Source organism: Hyla sarda, chromosome 10, assembly GCF_029499605.1.
Source record: "Hyla sarda isolate aHylSar1 chromosome 10, aHylSar1.hap1, whole genome shotgun sequence".
Lineage (NCBI taxonomy): Eukaryota > Metazoa > Chordata > Amphibia > Anura > Hylidae > Hyla > Hyla sarda.
Window position 1 is genome coordinate 140,908,701 of NC_079198.1, and position 22,203 is coordinate 140,930,903.

The 22,203-nt window shown below is 40.6% G+C and overlaps 1 protein-coding gene across 1 annotated transcript in view; it reads left to right on the forward strand.

Moving 5' to 3' along the window:
* GPR153 (G protein-coupled receptor 153) overlaps positions 1-22,203 on the forward strand; it is a 108,669-nt gene that overhangs the window by 39,408 nt on the left and 47,058 nt on the right. The window contains exon 2 of the mRNA XM_056543243.1: positions 20,729-21,234. Coding sequence (XP_056399218.1) covers positions 20,858-21,234 — 377 coding nt within the window. The 5' untranslated portion in view covers positions 20,729-20,857. The remainder of the gene's footprint in view (positions 1-20,728; positions 21,235-22,203) is intronic.

Here is a 22,203-nt window from a genome sequence, read left to right on the forward strand (position 1 = left end):
GCGACGTCACGAGCCTCCGTCCCGCATCGTCAGTCATCCGGCACGGAGCAAAGTTGGCTCAGTGCACTGGATGTCTGGGGGGCTGCAGCCGAGATCGCGGTTGTCCCAAGTGGCGGGAGCCCCGCGGTCAGACATCTTATCCCCTATCCTTTGGATAGAAGATAAGATGTCTAGGGGCGGAGTATCCCTTTAAACATGGCACATGGTGGGGGTTCAAATTTTGCGCTCCGACCATGGAACTTTATTCTGCGCCCTTGTTGACAATCAATAAGATTTGAGTTCACAATTATACGGCGCCAATTCTGCTCTGCGCCTGACCCTATGGCAGACTTCCCATGCTTTACACGCACTCTGCAGTGACGTCGTGTCCACCATTACACTTTGGCGCTGTTATGTTGTTCCTGGATGCATCCGTTTACTCTTGGTGGCAGTAAATTCTCCTGGAGTTGTCACCGTGCCGCCATCTCCTCTAATTTACTGATATTATGTGTCATTTCAGCTGGAAGAGAAAAAAGAAATAGCGTGAGTTTATTTTGCAGCCAGCTCGATGGAGCCAGACGGATCTATAACAGGATGTTCCTCTTCCCAATCGCCACTATTTGTTCTCCCGTTAATTGCTGCAGTGCTCTAAGTGGCGGTATAGTCAAGTGCTCAATCTGAATGCGGTTAATATAGGGCGATAATGGACACCCTCATCCTCCCCATGAATACTTTGTGGGTTTGTTTTCTTGACATCAGCGACCTCATCTGTCCTGGATGAGCTCATGTATCACTGGATGAGGCGGACATGTTGTGGTTGTTGTGATGCTGTGGATGAAGATGTCCTGAATGTGTTCGTGAACGGTGATACTGGCCAAGTGAATTCAGACATAGACTGTGAAAGGTTATGGACAACTTTGACATTGAAAATGATTTTTATATATGTTTGTAGTTTCCATGAGTAAAAATATTGAGCTAAATTGGATACTGCAATCTAAATTTCTTCATTGATTCTCAGCCCCTGATTTGCAGTTTGCCGCCTTCCATTAGGACCAGATTCTTCTCATGTCCTCCCTCTAATACCTGCTGAATGTAAGGCCTGGGTGTACAGCAATCTAAGTTTACCGTGGGTGCTCTGCTTTCTTTCTATACCTGTCCATACTCCCCTGCACACAGTCTTCTGTTCGCTTTCCACCCTATCTACAGCCTGTGTGAACTGTCTCCTATGTATTCTCTCCTCCCTATCTACAGCCTGTGTGAACTGTCTCCTATGTATTCTCTCCTCCCTATCTACAGCTTGTGTGAGCTGTCCTCTATGTATTCTCTCCTCCCTATCTACAGCTTGTGTGATCTGTCCTCTATGTATTCTCTCCTCCCTATCTACAGCTTTTGTGAGCTGTCCTCTATGTATTCTCTTCTCCCTATCTACAGCTTGTGTGAGTTGTCCTCTATGTATTCTCTTCTCCCTATCTACAGCTTGTGTGAGTTTCCCTTCATGTATGCTCTCCTTCCTATATACAGCCTGTGTGAGCTGTCCTTCATGTATTCTCTCCTTCCTATATACAGCCTGTGTGAGCTGTCCTTCATGTATGCTCTCCTTCCTATATACAGCCTGTGTGAGCTGTCCTTCATGTATTCTCTCCTTCCTATCTACAGCTTGTTTGAGTCACCCTTCATGTATGCTCTCCTCCCTATATACAGCTTGTGTGAGTCATCCTTCATGTATGCTCTCCTCTCTATCTTTAGCATATGTGAGCTGCCTTCCATGTATGCTGTTCACCCTATGTACACACATGGAAACATGCTCTTCTCCCTATCTAAAGCCTGTGTGAGCTTACCTTCATGTATGCTCACCTCAGTATCTTCAGTCTGAGTAAGCCATCCTTCATGTATGCTATCTTTCCTATCTACAGCCTATGTGAGCTTTCCTCCATGTATGTTCTCCTTCTTATCTATAGCCGGAGTAAGCCGTCCTCCATGTATGCTTTCCTCCCTTTCTACAGCCTGTGTGAGCTGTTGTCCACATATGCTCTCCTCTCTAACTACAACCTTAGATGGCTGCCACCTATGTATGCTTAACTCATTATCTACAGTTGTGGTGTTGGGTGAGGGTAATGTGCAATTAACCTTTTCGTGATGCCAGGGCATGGTTAGTCTATACACCACCCGAGGTTGAGCTTGCTTCTCCTGGACCAGGCACGGTGCAATAAGTACTCAGACGCAAGGTTATGGAAAAACTGACTATACTGAGGCAGGATAGATGGCACAATCCGTTACAGCTCAGATTGGTATAAGCAGAGGTGCAGGGTGAACCTTGGAGGCTGATAAGCTTGCTGGGACTTGTAGTTGATTGTGCTGTGTATGACTGACTTGCTGTATGGCAACCCATGCTTGACTTTAGTGACTTGTATGACTGACATGACTGAATCCCTGGGACTTTAGTGCTTACCACTAGGTTTGACATTCACCTGGGTACTGGGGTATCCTTTAGCAGATGCATGGTTGCAGGATTAGACTTGAGGCCTCCTCAGAATCACCTCATAAGCACTGAACTACTACCATACTATATAAGGGGCAGATTTGGAACATTCACATTGGGCAGATAAGTCACATGGTTGACCTCATACACACTCCCCTAACAGGGTTTTTAAGGCTTAACAGTCTTAAAGCAACAGGTATACAGAAAATACCAATACATTAAACATAGCATAATACAGTATTGAAGTATGTAGAGTCCTGAGTAGTGTGGGTCCAAGACGGACACTGAAGGCAACATCTGTCACACAGGATGGGCAGTATGCTATATTCTGTACTGGTTCACCAAACAGTCTCTGTGAGCTGCCCTCCATGTATACCCTCCTCTCGGTCCACAAAATGTGTGAGCTGCCTCCATGTATGCTCTCCCCCCTTTGTATAGCCTGTGTGAGCTGCCCTCTATGTAGGCTCTCCTCTCCATATACAGTCTTTGTGGGCTGCCCTCTATGTCTATTCTCCTCCTTATTTATAGCCTGTGTAAGCTGCCTCCATGTATGCTCTCCTCCCTATCTACACTATGTGTGAGCTGTCCTCCATATATGCTCTCCTCCCTATCTACAGTATGTGTGAGCTGTCCTCCATGTATGCTCTCCTCCCTATCTACAGTATGTGGGAGCTGTCCTTCATGTGTGCTCTCCCCTCTCTAGCTACAGTCTCTTTGCACTGTCCTTCTTGTATGCTCTCCTCCCTATCTACAGTATGTGTGAGCTGTCCTCCATATATGCTCTCCTCCCTATCTACAGTATGTGTGAGCTGTCCTCCATGTATGCTCTCCTCCCTATCTACAGTATGTGTAAACTGCCTCCATGTATGCTCTTTTCCCTTTCTATAGCCTGTGTGAGCTGTCCTCCATGTATGCTCTCCCCTCTATAAACAGTCTCTGTGGGCTGCCCTCTATGTATGTTCTCCTTCCTATTTATAGCTTATGTAAACTACCTCCATGTATGCTTGTGAGCTGTTCTCCATGTATGCTCTCCTTTCTATCTACAGTCTGTGTGAGCTGTTTTCCATGTATACTCTCCTCTAAGTAGGCCCTACTTTGGTGGTTGTGGTGCTCCTGTTGACCATTCACACTTGGTTCACCATTTGGGGTTGGAGCTGGTTGCCCTGGAGCCATGTGCTGATGTCATGAGGGACATCTTGTTTCTGTAGCATCATGGCACTGCACCTACTGGTTGGGGTTAGATTGGCGCTTTTATATGCTTAGCATTGGCAACATTTTGGGGCATAGATGAAGAGGTTGTGGGAAAAGTCTCTCAGTGAGAAAACTGCTGAAGGCCTAGACAGTACACGAGAGGAGTGCTAATGGCTGTGGTGGGACCCCAATAGCTCTGTGCCTCCTCAGCAGATGCGAGAACTAGTTGGGGTCAGGGAGACCGGCAGTCTATTGTGGGGTCCCTGTGAGAGGCGGAATCCTAGTAACCAGGGTAAAGAGGGTTCCCTTCTCTGAGAACCTTGAGTATAGGTGTACCGAGAGTGTGGTAGGACCACAATAAATGTAAGTGTGTACAAGAGGCAGATCCTGTAAATAACCATGTAAGAATGACACAACATAGAGCTAAAAGAAAAGATGCTAAAATTGTTATTTAACATAGAATACAAGCATGTACTAAAATAGACCAGTCTAGAGAGGCCACATGTCCACTTAAAATGCACAAAGTGCTACAAATGGAGAGCAGCTCTATGGCATAGTGTCAGTCCTGCGCTCACCCAGACCACTGTCCATGCCTACTTGACAATCCGACCTAGGTAGTGGACTCTCAACTGGGCGATGGTCCCTGCGCTGGACTAAAAGTGCAGGTGAGTCACAAATCAAAACAAACAAAATAGTGAAAGTCAAGGAAATAGGTCAGGACACAAAGGGTTAACGAAGAGTCATGAGAAATGGAACCATGAAGATAATGGCAGGTATACAGAAGACTGAGAAACAGGTACAAGATACAGGTATACAGGTAACTGAAGTCAGGATACAGGGACAGGTTCAAACAAGATGAAGCAGGAGTACAAGTGAATACTAAAGGAAAACAAGTGGCACCGATACCTTGAATAGCAGACCTTGGAGATGGACAATATGGCACCTGGACAGGTAACCAAGCAATGATCCAGCAGCGGTGGTGTTAGAGCAAACGAACAGCAATCACTAGTATGAATACAAGAAGATACAAAGGCGTTCTGCACTCACCGCTAAATGCTGGCTAAACGGCTTCCATCTCGGGCTGATAATCCGGCACGGTTCTCAGGACGGCGTGGGGCACTCAGAGGCAGAAGCAGGAGTACAAACACACAAGGCAAGGGGCAAAACAAGAAAAGCAATTGAGTCAGACCTATACCGAGGTGAAGTACAAAACACAAGCAAAACAGAGGAAAGGTCAGAATAAAAAAAAAGACTAAAACAGCAACAAGTGTACAAAACTGAAGAAAGACAGGAGAAGGCAAAAATCAAGACAAAGAGAGTCCGGCCAGAATGGTGAGGAGGAAACTAAATACCCCCCTCAGCAGCTGATTGGTCCGGTGCCTGTAACTCCTAATTGACCATAGAGCAGCTCACACAGCCTGGCCTACAGCAATTGTTACACATAGACCAAGCTGGGCCCCATTATTGTTATGGTCCCTGCAGCCTGATATTTATGTCCCTACGAGCCCCTTCTCATGACCTTTGAGCCTCCCTCTTTATTTCTACTGGAGAGGAAAATCCTTCATAGGTTTAGGGATAAGACAAACTGGATAGATTGAGGGACATGGATGGGGACATGCTGAGGGGGGGGGGGGCATGGCATGGATGGAGGGGATATGCTGAGCAGGGGACATGTCTTAGATGGGGTGAGTTGACCTCTTGCTCCAGGGCCCAAATATTTTTTTTAGCTGTGCCCTGTGCACTGAACATTATTATGTTTGGCATCATCGGGCCACCATGCCATGTGGAGATGCCAGAGGGAAGCTGTCTCCAGCTGGGCCTGCAAGTAACCTCCAATTCCGCCCAATTGCCCATTAAGGATGAGGCAACCCTAACCAGACTCCAGTCCTCCAGTGTTGTCAGCCAATGAGTTGTCGGCGCGCCATGCTGCGCACACCAGAATCACGTGACCCAAGGGGAAGGAAGTAACTGTTCTTGTGGGGCAAAAACAGTCCAGCACCGGTCCTGCACTATCTATATGGATGAAAACTTCTCGGCTCTTATCCAATCCTCCTCCTCACCCACAAAATTATAATAAATCCATTATTTCTCCAGGTGATATATCGAGCGTGTAAAAATCCATTATTCAGGATCCAGTCCTCGTATCGGGAGATAGACGTTCAATCTTTTTCTCATTTGGAGCTGCATGTGGGCTGTATAAATTCTTAATCAGAATCAGATTATATTAAGCGGCCTGAATAGCGTTAGCTCCACTTTAAGCGACGCTATTATTAGAAAAGAAAGGATTGAAACATTTATTCTGCACCCGAAAAAAACACATTCCTTCCTGATGACGCCTTCAGATACAATGTGACCTTTCAATGAGGAGCGCATCATCATTACAAGATAACAATGAAAGGTGACACCAGTATATTTAGATAAGATGGGATCAGACAGTCACAATAGGCAACACCAGTATATAGATAAGATGGGATAAGACTATTTACAATAGGTGACACCAGTATATAGAGAATATGGGGTCAGACCATCTACAATAGGGGACACCAGTATATAGATAAGATAGGATCAGACCATTTCCAATAGGTGTCACCAGTATATAGATAATATGGGACCAGGTCATTCTCAATAGGTGACACCAGTATATGTAGATAAGATGGGATCAGACAATTCACAATAAGTGACAACAGTATATCGATAATATGGATTAAGACCAGTCACAATAGGTGACACCAGTATATAGATAAGATGGGATCAGATAATTCTCAATAGATGACACAAGTATATAGATAAGATATGATGGGATCAGACCATTTACAATAGGTGACATCAGTATAAAGAGAAGATGGGATCAGACCATTCTCAATAGGTGACACCAGTATATGTAGATAAGATGGGACCAGACCATTCACAATAGGTGACAACAGTATATAAAGAAGATGGGATCAGACCAGTCACAAAAGGTGACACCAGTATACAGATAAGATGGGATCCGGCCAGTCAAAATAGGTGACTCCAGTATATATAGGTAAGATGGGATCCGACCAGTCACAATAGGTGACACCAGGATATAGATAAGATGGAGTCAGGTAATTTACAATAGGTGATGGTCACAATTTCCCTCCTCCTCCCTGCACAATATTTGCACAGATCACAGGTCATGTCTAGAAACAGGTCCGTTCCTCTCTATTGGTTCCTATGTACAGATTCAAGTAAGATGGACATAAAATACAATCAAAAAATAGAAACAGATAAAAAAACAAAACTCAAATTTTCAGTATCTGACTTTAATCTGTAAAGAAAAGAATGTATGCAGTAGTGACCGCACTATAGAATAATAATTATATATATATATCGATGTGAGTGACCGCACTATATAATATTAATAATTATATATATATATATCGATGTGAGTGACCGCACTATATAATATTAATAATAATTATATATATATATATATCGATGTGAGTGACCGCACTATATAATATTAATAATAATTATATATATATATATATATCGATGTGAGTGACCGCACTATATAATATTAATAATAATTATATATATATATATATCGATGTGAGTGACCGCACTATATAATATTAATAATAATTATATATATATATATATATATATCGATGTGAGTGACCGCACTATATAATATTAATAATAATTATATATATATATATATCGATGTGGGTGACCGCACTATATAATATTAATAATAATTATATATATATATATATCGATGTGGGTGACCCGCTCTCGCCTTTCTTCCAGAACAGATCAATCCTGACCGCGCGTCGCTCCGCACATCCCTCTCTGATCACAAGTCACTGACTAAAGAAAACTCCTCTCCTTCCCTATAGAGAACATTGTACAATAAACAGTAATGTAAACAGGAGCCGGGGCCCGGGCCCCATCACCCGACCCGTCTGACTCCCGCAATCTGCAGTCTTTTGTATATTTTGCATTAACCCCATGTGGCCAGGATTTTTCCTCACAAAGAAGGCAACATATCATTTCGGTTGCACATTATTGCATTCTACCGAAAATAAGTTTCCTGTACTTGGCCGAGCCGAAAACCACTGAATCACATTTTCCATGGCCGCTCTAATTGGAAACGTTTTGTCTGACATGCCAGATATATACAAAGGGGGAGATTTATCAAATCCTGTCCAGAGGAAAAGTTGCCCAGTTGCCCATAGCAACCAGATCACTACTTTCACTTTTCAGAGGCCTTGTTAAAAACAAAAGAAACGATCTGATTGGTTGCTATGGGCAACTGGGCAACTTTTCCATTGCATAGGTTTTGATAAATCTCCCCCATATATCCCAAATGGTTTTGTCCGCTGGGGAAGAGGGATCACTATGTGAAATTAAAAATGTCTCTTGCCTTCTTTCCTATGCCAAAATAGTAGCATGAAACAACTATTAACCCCCTCCTCCTCCTTATATGGGAAAGAAAAAAGTAGGACCCCGTAAACAGGTCCCTTGTGTTTGCCACGTGCTGAAGGATAGAGCCAACCCGAGCCTGTCTCTGGGCATGTAAACTTTCCATTATAGGAAACTATGAAATCAGGAGCGTACAATGCTTTGTGGCACTGTTGCAAACTAATCTCTAGGAAATGGAGATGGTTCCATTAGGTTGGTCTTAATCCTTACAGAGGAGAGCGATGAGTGATGATCTTCATCCCATAGATTCCCATAGCTCAGTATATATATATATATATGGTCCAGTCTCCTCTACCCAATTCCATCAGAAGTTACCCAGAAGTCTTCACTTGGCCCAGGAATAAAGAGAACAGACAAGATGATGACCCTTCTCAATGCCGTAGCCATGTTGGTGGAAGGACTTTTCTGGGTTAGATCAGTTTCTCACTAGCACATTATGGCCACAAGTCCTGTCCCAACCGTGGTCATTGATCAAAACTATAGAAGAGAAAAGGCCCAGCACTCACCATGGTAGCTGCAACAAGGTATTTTTATTCACATCATATAGCAGGACGCGTCACACCTATGATGTGTAGAAAATCACCTTGTTGCAGCTACCTTGGTGAGTGCTGGGCCTTTTCTAATCTATTGGACTTATTTTGCCATGCGCACCACCACGATCCATGGAAGTGCTGACCACTATATCCAAAATGTCAGTGAAGAAATCATAAACGGGGATCAGGAAAAAGAAAATATATTAAACTAATTCTTCTTCACTGTATTCACTGAGGAAAATAAAATGCCAGGTGATATACAGCAAGATAAGGTAAACTCCCCAGTGCAGGTCACCTGTCTAACCCAGGAAGAAGTACAGGTCACCTGTCTAACCCAGGAAGAAGTACAGGTCACCTGTCTAACCCAGGAAGAAGTACAGGTCACCTGTCTAACCCAGGAAGAAGTACAGGTCACCTGTCTAACCCAGGAAGAAGTAGAGGTCACCCGTCTAACCCAGGAAGAAGTACATGTCACCTGTCTAACCCAGGAAGAAGTACAAGTCACCTGTGTAACCCAGGAAGAAGTACAGTGCCGCCTACAAAAAATCTAAATAGACAAATCGCCAGGTCCAGATGGCATTCACCCCCGTGTTCTAAAGGAATTAAGTAATGTAATAGACAGACCCCTATTTTTAATATTCAAGGAATCTATAGTAACAGGGACTGTTCCCCAGGACTGGTGCATGGCAAATGTGGTGCCAATGTTTAAAAAGGGGTCAAAAGGCGACCCCGGGAATTACCAAGCTGCTAGTTTAACCTCCGTTGTATGTAAATTGTTTGATGGTTTTCTAAGAGATGCTATTTTGGAGTATTTTGATTTAAAAAATGTATGACCCCATATCAGCATGGCTTTATGAGGGATCGATCCTGTCACCTGATCAGCTTTTATGAGGAGGTGAGCTCCAGACTGGACCAGGGGGAATCGCTGGATGTCGGATATCTGGATTTTTACAAAGCATTTGATACGGTGCCACATAAAAGATTGGTGCATAAAATGAGAAGGATTGGGCTGATGGAGAATGTGTGTAAGTGGGTAAGTAACTGGCTCAGTGATAGGAAACAGAGGGTGGTTATTAATGTTACTTAATCTGATTGGGTGACTGTTACTAGTGGGAACCACAGGGGTCCGTCTTGGGTCCTGTTCTATTTAATATATTCATTAATGACCTTGTAGAGGGGTTGAATAGTAAAGTAGAAATCTTTGCAGATGATACTAAACTCTGTAAAGCGGTAAGCAAAATAGAGGACAGTGCACTGTATATAGTAGATAAAACAATAGAGGTCAGTGCACTGTGTATAGTAGATAACTCAATAGAGGACAGTGCACTGTGTATAGTAGATAACACAACAGAGGACAGTGCACTGTATATAGTAGATAACACTATAGAGGACAGTGCACTATTACAAATGGATCTGGATAGATTGCAGGTTTGGGCTGGGAAGTGGCAGATGAGGTTGAACACTGATAAATGTAAGGTAATGCACATGGGAAGAAAAATCCGGGCTGGGATTATGTATTAAATGGGAGATCATTTGGGACAACTGACGTGGAAAAGGACTTTTTTGGTTAACAGTGAATTTAGCTGTAGTGACCAGTGTCGGGCAGCTGCTGCTGCCAAGGCAAATAAAATCATGGGGTGCATCAATAGGGGCATAGATGCCCACGACAAGGAAATAATTCTACTGCTGTACAAATCCCTAGTCAGACTACACATGGAATACTGTGTACAGTACTGGTCAGACCACACATAGAATACTGTGTACAGTACTGGTCAGACCACACATAGAATACTGTGTACAGTACTGGTCAGACCACACATAGAATACTGTGTACAGTACTGGTCAGACCACACATGGAATACTGTGTACAGTACTGGTCAGACCACACATAGAATACTGTGTACAGAACTGGTCAGACCACACATAGAATACTGTGTACAGTACTGGTCAGACCACACATGGAATACTGTGTACAGTACTGGTCAGACCACACATGGAATACTGTGTACAGTACTGGTCAGACCACACATGGAATACTGTGTACAGTACTGGTCAGACCACACATAGAATACTGTGTACAGTACTGGTCAGACCACACATAGAATACTGTGTACAGTACTGGTCAGACCACACATGGAATACTGTGTACAGTACTGGTCAGACCACACATAGAATACTGTGTACAGTACTGGTCAGACCACACATAGAATACTGTGTACAGAACTGGTCAGACCACACATAGAATACTGTATACAGTACTGGTCAGACCACACATAGAATACTGTGTACAGTACTGGTCAGACCACACATGGAATACTGTGTACAGTACTGGTCAGACCACACATGGAATTCTGTGTACAGTACTGGTCAGACCACACATAGAATACTGTGCACAGTACTGGTCAGACAACACATAGAATACTGTGTACAGTACTGGTCAGACCACACATGGAATACTGTGTACAGTACTGGTCAGACCACACATGGAATACTGTGTACAGTACTGGTCAGACCAAACATAGAATACTGTGTACAGTACTGGTCAGACCACACATAGAATACTGTGTACAGTACTGGTCAGACCCCACATAGAATACTGTGTACAGTACTGGTCAGACCACACATGGAATACTGTGTACAGTACTGGGCACCAGTGTACACAAAAGATATAGTGGAGCTGGAGAGGGTTCAAAGACGGGCAACCAGAGTAATATGGGGAATGGGAGGACTACAGTACCCAGATTAATGTAGAAAAAAGAAGGCTTAGGGGCGACCTAATAACTATGTATAAATATATCCGGGAACAGTACAGAGATCTCTCCATGATCTATTTATACCCAGGACTGTATATATAACAAGGAGGTGACTTAATAATATATATAATATATCAGGACAGTACAGAGATCTCTCCATGATCTATTTATACCCAGGACTGTATATATAACAAGGAGGTGACCTAATAATATATATAATATATCAGGACAGTACAGAGATCTCTCCATGATCTATTTATACCCAGGACTGTATATATACCAAGGAGGTGACCTAATAATATATATAATATATCAGGACAGTACAGAGATCTCTCCATGATCTATTTATACCCAGGACTGTATATATAACAAGGAGGTGACCTAATAATATATATAATATATCAGGACAGTACAGAGATCTCTCCTCAATCTATTTATACCCAGGACTGTATATATATAACAAGGGGGTGACCTAATAATATATATAATATATCAGGACAGTACAGAGATCTCTCCATGATCTATTTATACCCAGGACTGTATATATAACAAGGAGGTGACATAATAATATATATAATATATCAGGACAGTACAGAGATCTCTCCATGATCTATTTATACCCCGGACTGTATATATAACAAGGAGGTGACCTAATAATATATATAATATATCAGGACAGTACAGAGATCTCTCCATGATCTATTTATACCCAGGACTGTATATATAACAAGGAGGTGACCTAATAATATATATAATATATCAGGACTGTACAGAGATCTCTCCATGATCTATTTATACCCAGGACTGTATCTATAACAAGGGGACATCCTCTACGTCTAGAGGAAAGAAGGTTTCTACACCAGCACAGACGGGGGTTCTTTACTGTAAGAGCAGTGAGACTGTGGAATTCTCTCCCGGAGGAGGTGTCATGGGGAACTCTGTAAAAGAATATAAAAGGGTCTGGATGCATTTTTGGAGAATAATAACATCGCTGGTTATGTACAATAGATTTATAGGGACAGAGCATTGATCCAGGGATTTATTCTGATATTTGGAGTCGGGAAGGAATTTTTACCTCTAGTATGAGTTTTTTTTTTTGCCTCCTCTGGATCAGTAGGGACTCATTAGGGTTATAGGTTGAACTTGATGGACTTTTTTCAACCTTATTAACTATGTTACTATTGATCAGAACCACTGGGGCCTCGGGCCAGGACTTGTCGCCCCAATTGACCCCAAAAACACATCGGTATTATGCTATTGTGAAAAAGTCTAATAGAGATGAACGCTCCCCCCAGACTAGTGATGGCAGAGGCCCATTTCACTTGGAGGGTTTGGTTACAAGGCTGACACTAAGGCTGGTATCGCATATGGAGTATCTGGCTTAGTCCCTTAAAGGGGTACTCCGGTGAAAAACATATATTTTTTATATTAAGCTGGTGCCGGAAGGTTAAACACATTTTTAAATTACTTCTATTTAAAGATCTTAACCCTTCCAGTACTTATCAGCTGCTGTATGCTCCACTGGAAGTTGTGTAGTTCTTTCCAGTCTGATCACAGTGCTCTCTGCTGACACCTCTGTCCATGTCAGGAACTGTCCAGAGCAGGAGAGGTTTGCTATGGGGATTTGCTCCTCCTCTGGACAGTTCCTGAAATAGACAGAGGTGTCAGCAGAGAGCACTGGGTCAGACAGAAAATAAATTTAAAAAGAAAATAACTTCCTGTGGAGCATACAGCAGCTGATAAGTACTGGAAGGGTTAAGATTTTTAAATAGAAGTAATTTACAAATCTGTTTAACATTCTGGCACCAGCTGATTTAAAAATAATTGTTTTTCACGGGAGTGCCCCTTTAAGCCAAAATCAGGAATGGGCCCAGAAGGGACAAATCTTTCCGTTGCGTTTTTATCTCTGTAGGTTCCACTTTTGATTTTGTCTTTTAATACTGATGCGAAATACTGAGCCGGACACTGCCGTGTGAAACAGACTTTTTGGTCGGTATTTCAAGCCAAAACCAGAAGTAGAACCAACATAGAGGAAACTGTAATGGTAAAAGATACTGAACCGATTCCTGTGTGGGAACCCAACCTTAAATGGGCACTGTCACTTAAAAACAACTTTTAATATGTTGTAGAGACAGCTCAAAAGTTTTGATCAGACAGGGTCTGAGTGTTCAGACCCCGACCGATCGCTAGAATGTGACGGGAGGAGAGTGCGCTAATGAGACCCAATTACAACGTAAGTCCATAGGATTGTCTGGGTCAGTGCAGCCAATGGGGGCAACACAATACACTGCCAATGGAGCCATGGAGCATCCCATTGGTCAACAAGAGCTGCTACCTATATCCAGTATCATTGGGGTGTATAACCCTAGGGCCTGGTGCTAGAATGCTTTTTAAAGGGGTACTCCGCCCCTAGACATCTTATCCCCTATCCAAAGGATAGGGGAAAAGATGTCTGATCACGGGGGTCTCGCCGCTGGGGACCTCAACGATCTGCCTGCTGCACTCAGTGTTCGTTTAGAGTGTCGGGTGCAACGCCAGAGGCTCGTGATGTCACAGCCACACACCCTCAATGCAAGTTTATGGGAGGGGGCGTCACGCCCCCTCCCATAGACTTGCATTGAGGGGGCATGGCCGTAACGTCACGAGCGGGGCTTGGCCGTGATGTCACAAGCCTCCGTCCCGCATCGCCAGTCATCCGGCAAGCCGTGCACCGGATGTCTGAGGTGCTGCAGCCAAGATCACGGGGTTCCCAATCAGACATCTTATCCTTTGGATAGAGGTTAAGATGTCTAGGGGCAGAGTACCCCTTTAAGATCCCCCACATAAGAGACACCAGCACTATAAATGCCTCGGTGCAGGTGAGGACCCTCTTGCAGATTTTAGATTGGGACTCAAGAGCTTTCGGTTGCACCAGTTTGGCTATGTTCACACGGGCTAATGTCTGCACGTAAAATCTCTGTGCGAACATTGCCCCGACAGCAGAGCACTGGCATAACATACTGGCGCTATGACTGCACGGAAATGTGTCGTCTCATAGACGGCAATGCATTTCCGAGCAGAGTCCGCAAAAGAATAGACATATCTATCCTTTCAGTGGATACTGGAATTCGAATTTTGGTGCCAGATGTTTCCGTGGTGGAAATTCTGCAATGTGAACAGCGCAGCAGAATCCCAAAGAAATCAATGGGACTCTGATGCTGCGGAATCTCCGGAAGGAATTTCAATGCAGAATTCTGCACAGAAATTCTGTCGTGTGAACATGGCCTTACCCATGTTTGTAGTAGAAAGAGATCCGGCACTCACCAAAATTGCTGAAGTAAGGTAAAGTTAATTCACATGAAGGGTATAACAGGGTGCGTTTCGGAAGTATTTGCCTTACTCTGTAGACTTTAGACAGAAACACGTCCTGTTATAATCTTTCTGTGAATAAACTTCACCTTACTTGAGCAATTTTGGTGAGTGCTGGGTCTCTTTCTCCTACTTGTTGGATTCCCCTGCCACGAGCACCACCTCTGTACAAGGAGTGCCGACCATTAACCTCATGTTTGTATGACCTAGGACTTAGAGGAACGGTTGGGGTGCAGGAGGACATTTTGGTCATCTTCTTGTTTTCTCAGGTCTTTAGTTCTCAGACACGACTGGCGGTAATATATTCCTTTCCGAAAACTAAAAGATAAAAGCCACCGAAAAACCAAATGTATTTCTTCCCTTTACACAAGGTGTTTAAAGGATTATGAATGAGATGGAGATGAAAGCGATGGCAGAATGTGATTATTAGGATGTAAAGGTCACATGACAGACGTATGGCCGCACTCGGGTATTTCGGTCGCATTATGAAGCCCTCTCTATGATTCATCGCTTTATCACATTCTGTACTGAGAAAAGAAAAAGTGTTCAAGGCTCCGAGACAAAAATATCTGCAGAAAGATGTTACAGGTGCAGAGTAAGAGGATGGAGGCAGCGTGGAGAGCACTTACCAGAGGAAACAGTACTTACCAGAGGAAACAGCACTTACCTACAAGTGAAACTCTGTGTCCTGAGAGAGAAGTTCATCCCCGAGGACAACAGCTGCTATGTGCAGTTAGGATGGAGACGTGTGGTTTACAGAACTATATACCGTACTGGATGTGACACCTTGGTCAGGAACATTTCTCTACCTGTTCAGATCTACATTCCTGACCCCGAGGACAGTGTCATAGCAATAGTCTTGTCTATAGAGTTAAGGAGCACTAATATAGTAGTTATATTTTTGTATATAGGGGCAGTATTATAGTAATTATATAGGAGCAGTATTATAGTAGTTATATTCTTGTATATAGGAGCAGTATTATAGTAGTTATATTCTTGTATATAGAAGCAGTATTATAGTAGTTATATTCTTGTATATAGGAGCAGTATTATAGTAGTTATATTCTTGTATATAGGAGCAGTATTATAGTAGTTATTTTCTTGTATATAGGAGGCAGTATTATAGTAGTTATATTCTTGTATATAGGAGCAGTATTATAGTAGTGATATTCTTGTATATAGGAGCGGTATTATAGTAGTTATATTCTTGTATATAGGAGCAGTATTATAGTAGTTATATTCTTGTATATAGGTGCAGTATTATATTAGTTATATTCTTGTATATAGAAGCAGTATTATAGTAGTTATATTCTTGTATATAGGAGGCAGTATTATAGTAGTTATATTCTTGTTTGTAGGAGGCAGTATTATAGTAGTTATATTCTTGTATATAGGAGCAGTATTATAGATGTTATATTCTTGTATATAGGAGCAGTGTCACGATGCCGGCTGGCAGGTAGTGGATCCTCTGTGCCAGAGAGGGATTGGCGTGGACCGTGCTAGTGGACCGGTTCTAAGCCACTACTGGTTTTCACCAGAGCCCGCCGCAAAGCGGGATGGTCTTGCTGCGGCGGTAGTGACCAGGTCGTATCCACTAGCAACGGCTCAACCTCTCTGGCTGCTGAAGATAGGCGCGGTACAAGGGAGAAGGCAGAAGCAAGGTCGGACGTAGCAGAAGGTCGGGGCAGGCAGCAAGGATCGTAGTCAGGGGCAACGGCAGAAGGTCTGGAACACAGGCTAGGAACACACAAGGAACGCTTTCACTGGCACAATGGCAACAAGATCCGGCAAGGGAGTGCAGGGGAAGTGAGGTGATATAGGGAAGTGCACAGGTGAACACACTAATTGGAACCACTGCGCCAATCAGCGGCGCAGTGGCCCTTTAAATCGCAGAGACCCGGCGCGCGCGCGCCCTAGGGAGCGGGGCCGCGCGCGCCGGGACAGAACAGACGGAGAGCGAGTCAGGTACGGGAGCCGGGGTGCGCATCGCGAGCGGGCGCTACCCGCATCGCGAATCGCATCCCGGCTGGCAGCGGAATCGCAGCGCCCCGGGTCAGAGGATGTGACCGGAGCGCTGCAGCGGGAAGAGTGAAGCGAGCGCTCCGGGGAGGAGCGGGGACCCGGAGCGCTCGGCGTAACAAGCAGTATATAGTAGTTATATTCTTGTATATAGGAGCAGTATTATAGTAGTTATATTCTTGTATATAGGAGCAGTATTATAGATGTTATATTCTTGTATATAGGAGGCAGTATTATAGTAGTTATATTCTTGTATATAGGAGCAGAATTATAGTAGTTATATTATTGTATATAGAAGCAGTATTATAGTAGTTATATTCTTGTATATAGAAGCAGTATTATAGTAGTTATATTCTTGTATATAGGTGCAGTATTATATTAGTTATATTCTTGTATATAGAAGCAGTATTATAGTAGTTATATTCTTGTATATAGGAGGCAGTATTATAGTAGTTATATTCTTGTATGTAGGAGGCAGTATTATAGTAGTTATATTCTTGTATATAGGAGCAGTATTATAGATGTTAAATTCTTGTATATAGGAGCAGTATTATAGATGTTATATTCTTGTATATAGGAGCAGTATTATAGATGTTATATTCTTGTATATAGGAGCAGTATTATAGTAGTTATATTCTTGGATATAGGAGCAGTATTATAGTAGTTATATTCGTGGATATAGGAGCAGTAATATAGTAGTTATATTCTTGTATATAGGGGCAGTATTATAGTAGTTATATTCTTGTATATATATAGGAGCAGTATTATAGTAGTTATATTCTTGTATATAGGAGCAGTATTATAGTAGTTATATTCTTGTATATATATAGGAGCAGTATTATAGTAGTTATATTCTTGTATATAGGAGCAGTATTATAGTAGTTATATTCTTTTATATAGGGGCAGTATTATAGTAGTTATATTCTTGTATATTGGAGCAGTATTATACTAGTTATATTCTTGTATATAGGAGCAGTATTATAGTAGTTATATTCTTGTATATAGGAGCAGTATTATAGTAGTTATATTCTTCTATATAGGAGCAGTATTATAGTAGTTATATTCTTGTATATAGGAGCAGTATTATAGTAGTTATATTCTTCTATATAGGAGCAGTATTATAGTATTATATTCTTGTATATAGGAGCAGTATTATAGTAGTTTTATTCTTGTATATAGGAGGCAGTATTATAGTAGTTATATTCTTGTATATAGGAGGCAGTATTATAGTAGTTATATTCTTGTATATAGGAGGCAGTATTATAGTAGTTATATTCTTGTATATAGGAGCAGTATTATAGTAGTGATATTCTTGTATATAGGAGCAGTATTATAGTAGTTATATTCTTGTATATAGGAGCAGTATTATAGTAGTTATATTTTTGTATATAGGAGCAGTATTATAGTAGTTATATTCTTCTATATAGGAGCAGTATTATAGTAGTTATATTCTTGTATATAGGAGCAGTATTATAGTAGTTTTATTCTTGTATATAGGAGCAGCATTATAGTAGTTATATTCTTGTATATAGGAGCAGTATTATAGTAGTTATATTCTTGTATATAGGAGCAGTATTATAATAGTTATATTCTTGTATATATATAGGAGCAGTATTATAGTAGTTATATTCTTGTGTATAGGAGCAGTATTATAGTAGTTATATTCTTGTATATATATAGGAGCAGTATTATAGTAGTTATATTCTTGTATATAGGAGCAGTATTATAGTAATTATATTCTTGTATATAGGAGCAGTATTATAGTAGTTATATTCTTGTATATAGGAGCAGTATTATAGTAGTTATATTCTTGAATATAGGAGCAGTATTATAGTAGTTATATTCTTGTATATAGGAGCAGTATTATAGTAGTTATATTCTTGTATATAGGAGCAGTATTATAGTAGTGATATTCTTGTATATAGGAGCAGTATTATAGTAGTTATATTCTTGTATATAGGAGCAGTATTATAGTAGTTATATTCTTCTATATAGGAGCAGTATTATAGTAGTTATATTCTTCTATATAGGAGCAGTATTATAGTAGTTATATTCTTCTATATAGGAGCAGTATTATAGTAGTTTTATTCTTGTATATAGGAGCAGCATTATAGTAGTTATATTCTTGTATATAGGAGCAGTATTATAATAGTTATATTCTTGTATATATATAGGAGCAGTATTATAGTAGTTATATTCTTGTTTATAGGAGCAGTATTATAGTAGTTATATTCTTGTATATAGGAGCAGTATTATAGTAATTATATTCTTGTATATAGGAGCAGTATTATAGTAGTTATATTCTTGTATATAGGAGCAGTATTATAGTAGTTATATTCTTGAATATAGGAGCAGTATTATAGTAGTTATATTCTTGTATATAGGAGCAGTATTATAGTAGTTATATTCTTGTATATAGGAGCAGTATTATAGTAGTGATATTCTTGTATATAGGAGCAGTATTATAGTAGTTATATTCTTGTATATAGGAGCAGTATTATAGTAGTTATATTCTTCTATATAGGAGCAGTATTATAGTAGTTATATTCTTCTATATAGGAGCAGTAATATAGTAGTTATATTCTTGTATATAGGAGCAGTATTATAGTAGTTTTATTCTTGTATATAGGAGCAGCATTATAGTAGTTATATTCTTGTATATAGGAGCAGTATTATAATAGTTATATTCTTGTATATATATAGGAGCAGTATTATAGTAGTTATATTCTTGTGTATAGGAGCAGTATTATAGTAGTTATATTCTTGTTTATAGGAGCAGTATTATAGTAGTTATATTCTTGTATATATATATAGGAGCAGTATTATAGTAGTTATATTCTTGTATATAGGAGCAGTATTATAGTAATTATATTCTTGTATATAGGAGCAGTATTATAGTTGTTATATTCTTGTATATAGGAGCAGTATTATAGTAGTTATATTCTTGTATATAGGGGGCAGTATTATAGTAGTTATATTCTTGTATATAGGAGCAGTATTATAGTAGTTATATTCTTGTATATAGGAGCAGTATTATAGTAGTTATATTCTTGCATATAGGAGGCAGTATTATAGTAGGTATATTCTTGTATATAGGAGAGGAGCAGTATTATAGCAGTTATATTCTTGAATATAGGAGCAGTATTATAGTAGTTATATTCTTGTATATAGGAGCAGTATTATAGTAGTTATATTCTTGTATATAGGAGCAGTATTATAGTAGTTATATTCTTGTATATAGGAGCAGTATTATAGTAGTTATATTCTTGTATATAGGAGCTGTATTATAGTAGTTATATTCTTGTATATAGTAGCAGTATTATAGAAGTTATATTCTTGTATATAGGAGCAGTATTATAGTAGTTCTATTCTTGAATATAGGAGCAGTATTATAGTAGTTATATTCTTGTATATAGGAGCAGTATTATAGTAGTTATATTCTTGTATATAGGAGCTGTATTATAGTAGTTATATTCTTGTATATAGTAGCAGTATTATAGAAGTTATATTCTTGTATATAGGAGCAGTATTATAGTAGTTATATTCTTGTATATAGGAGCAGTATTATAGTAGTTATATTCTTGTATATAGGAGGCAGTATTATAGTAGTTATATTCTTGTATATAGGAGCAGTATTATAGTAGTTATATTCTTGTATATAGGAGCAGTATTATAGTAGTTATATTCTTGTATATAGGAGGCAGTATTATAGTAGTTATATTCTTGTATATAAGAGCAGTATTATAGTAGGTATATTCTTGTATATACAGAGGTACAGTATGGAATAATCATAATCTAGGAGTCAGATATTACAGAACTATATAACACCATTTCATGTGACCCAACCTGGTCTTATCGTGTTGACTCCTTAAGGTCATTGTCTAAATTAATAGGATGAATCTAAGCTCAGTGATACATATTGATACCTGCACCGCTATATAATGTTAATGGTCTATCCGTATATTATTGTCTTACAGGTTGTGCAGCCACGATGGGGATATTGTGATTTTTCAGAATACACTACCACTAGCCTAACACCTTGTACCAGAAGATGCATTTAACATTATTGCTGGTCTCCATATCTGATCCACTGCTGTCTTCTCCTAATGGTGCCTTCACCCTCCACCATGAATGATGAGCAGAGACTGCACAACAACGCGGTAGCCTGGCTTATATGTTCAGGGATCTCACTATTAGCGAACGCCTGGGGGATTCTCAGTATAAGTGCCAAACAGAAGAAATGGAAGCCTTTGGAGTTTTTAATCTGCACCTTGGCCGGGACTCATATCCTTAACATGGCCATACCCATCACCATGTACTCGGTGGTCCAGCTAAGGAAACAGCACTCAGACTATGAGTGGAACGAGGGGGTCTGCAAAGTGTTCGTCTCTACCTTCTATACCTTAAGCCTTGTCACCTGCTTCTCTGTCACCTCTCTATCCTATCACCGCATGTGGATGGTGCGCTGGCCGGTAAACTACAGGTAGGTCTCCGGAATCCTGGGAAAAGCCCTGGGGGGGGGGAATATATTATTTTTGTCTATGGTGGACGTGTTTTACAGTCAATAATCTTCTGCTGTGAAAGTGCTGACGTGCGCCAAATTTATGAAATGTCGCAGAACATATGATAAATATATCTGAGCGATACGCAGCTCGCGGAAATCACCTCAGCACAATCAATTTCACACTGAAAGGAAAAGTGTGTAATGTGCTGTGTGTTGCTGTGTTGCATTGCTGACCCCCCTATAACCTTCTTATTTTCCATATTCAGGGCTGTATGATTGCTCATTTTTGCACCCTGATATGTAGTGTTTAACAGGACCATTTTTGCATTTATGTGACATTTTAGTCATAAATTTTCTAAACTTTCTGACCACTGCATCCACGAACACAGATTTGACTGTCATTTCTCAGTAATCTGCTGTGTCGGGAAAAGGCGCAAAAAAGTCACATACAATGCGCTTGCAATTTTTTAGCCCCACTTCACTGCAAAAAAACTTGTCTAAATCCCTTGTTAAATTCCCCCCCATTTTCTAAAGAAGAAACATTTAGGGTTTTCTATGACCTTATTATATCAAGTAGTTGGGAACTGGTCATTTAATGTAGTGAAAGTTCTGAAGAGATATAGGACCAAGTGTCCCACCAGGTGTTCCAGATGTTTCCATGTGTCTAAAATGGCGCCTACACATAACCTGATTCTATATGCTCGAAAATTCAAAAATGTTGCCATAATCCTTACTTTATAAAATAGAAAATATGGAATGGTGGTCTTCATCTATCATGCAGGAGACCCACCCATGAACATGTCTCACCATATCAACCTTGGGTGCTTGGTGTCAGGAGGGTGTCAACAAGTCACCCTGCATTGGCCAGAAGATTTATGTATGGGGCTTCTATATTTTGGTACTATGTAGTTACATCATTTCCAAAAAATCTGTAGTGGGATAAAGTGT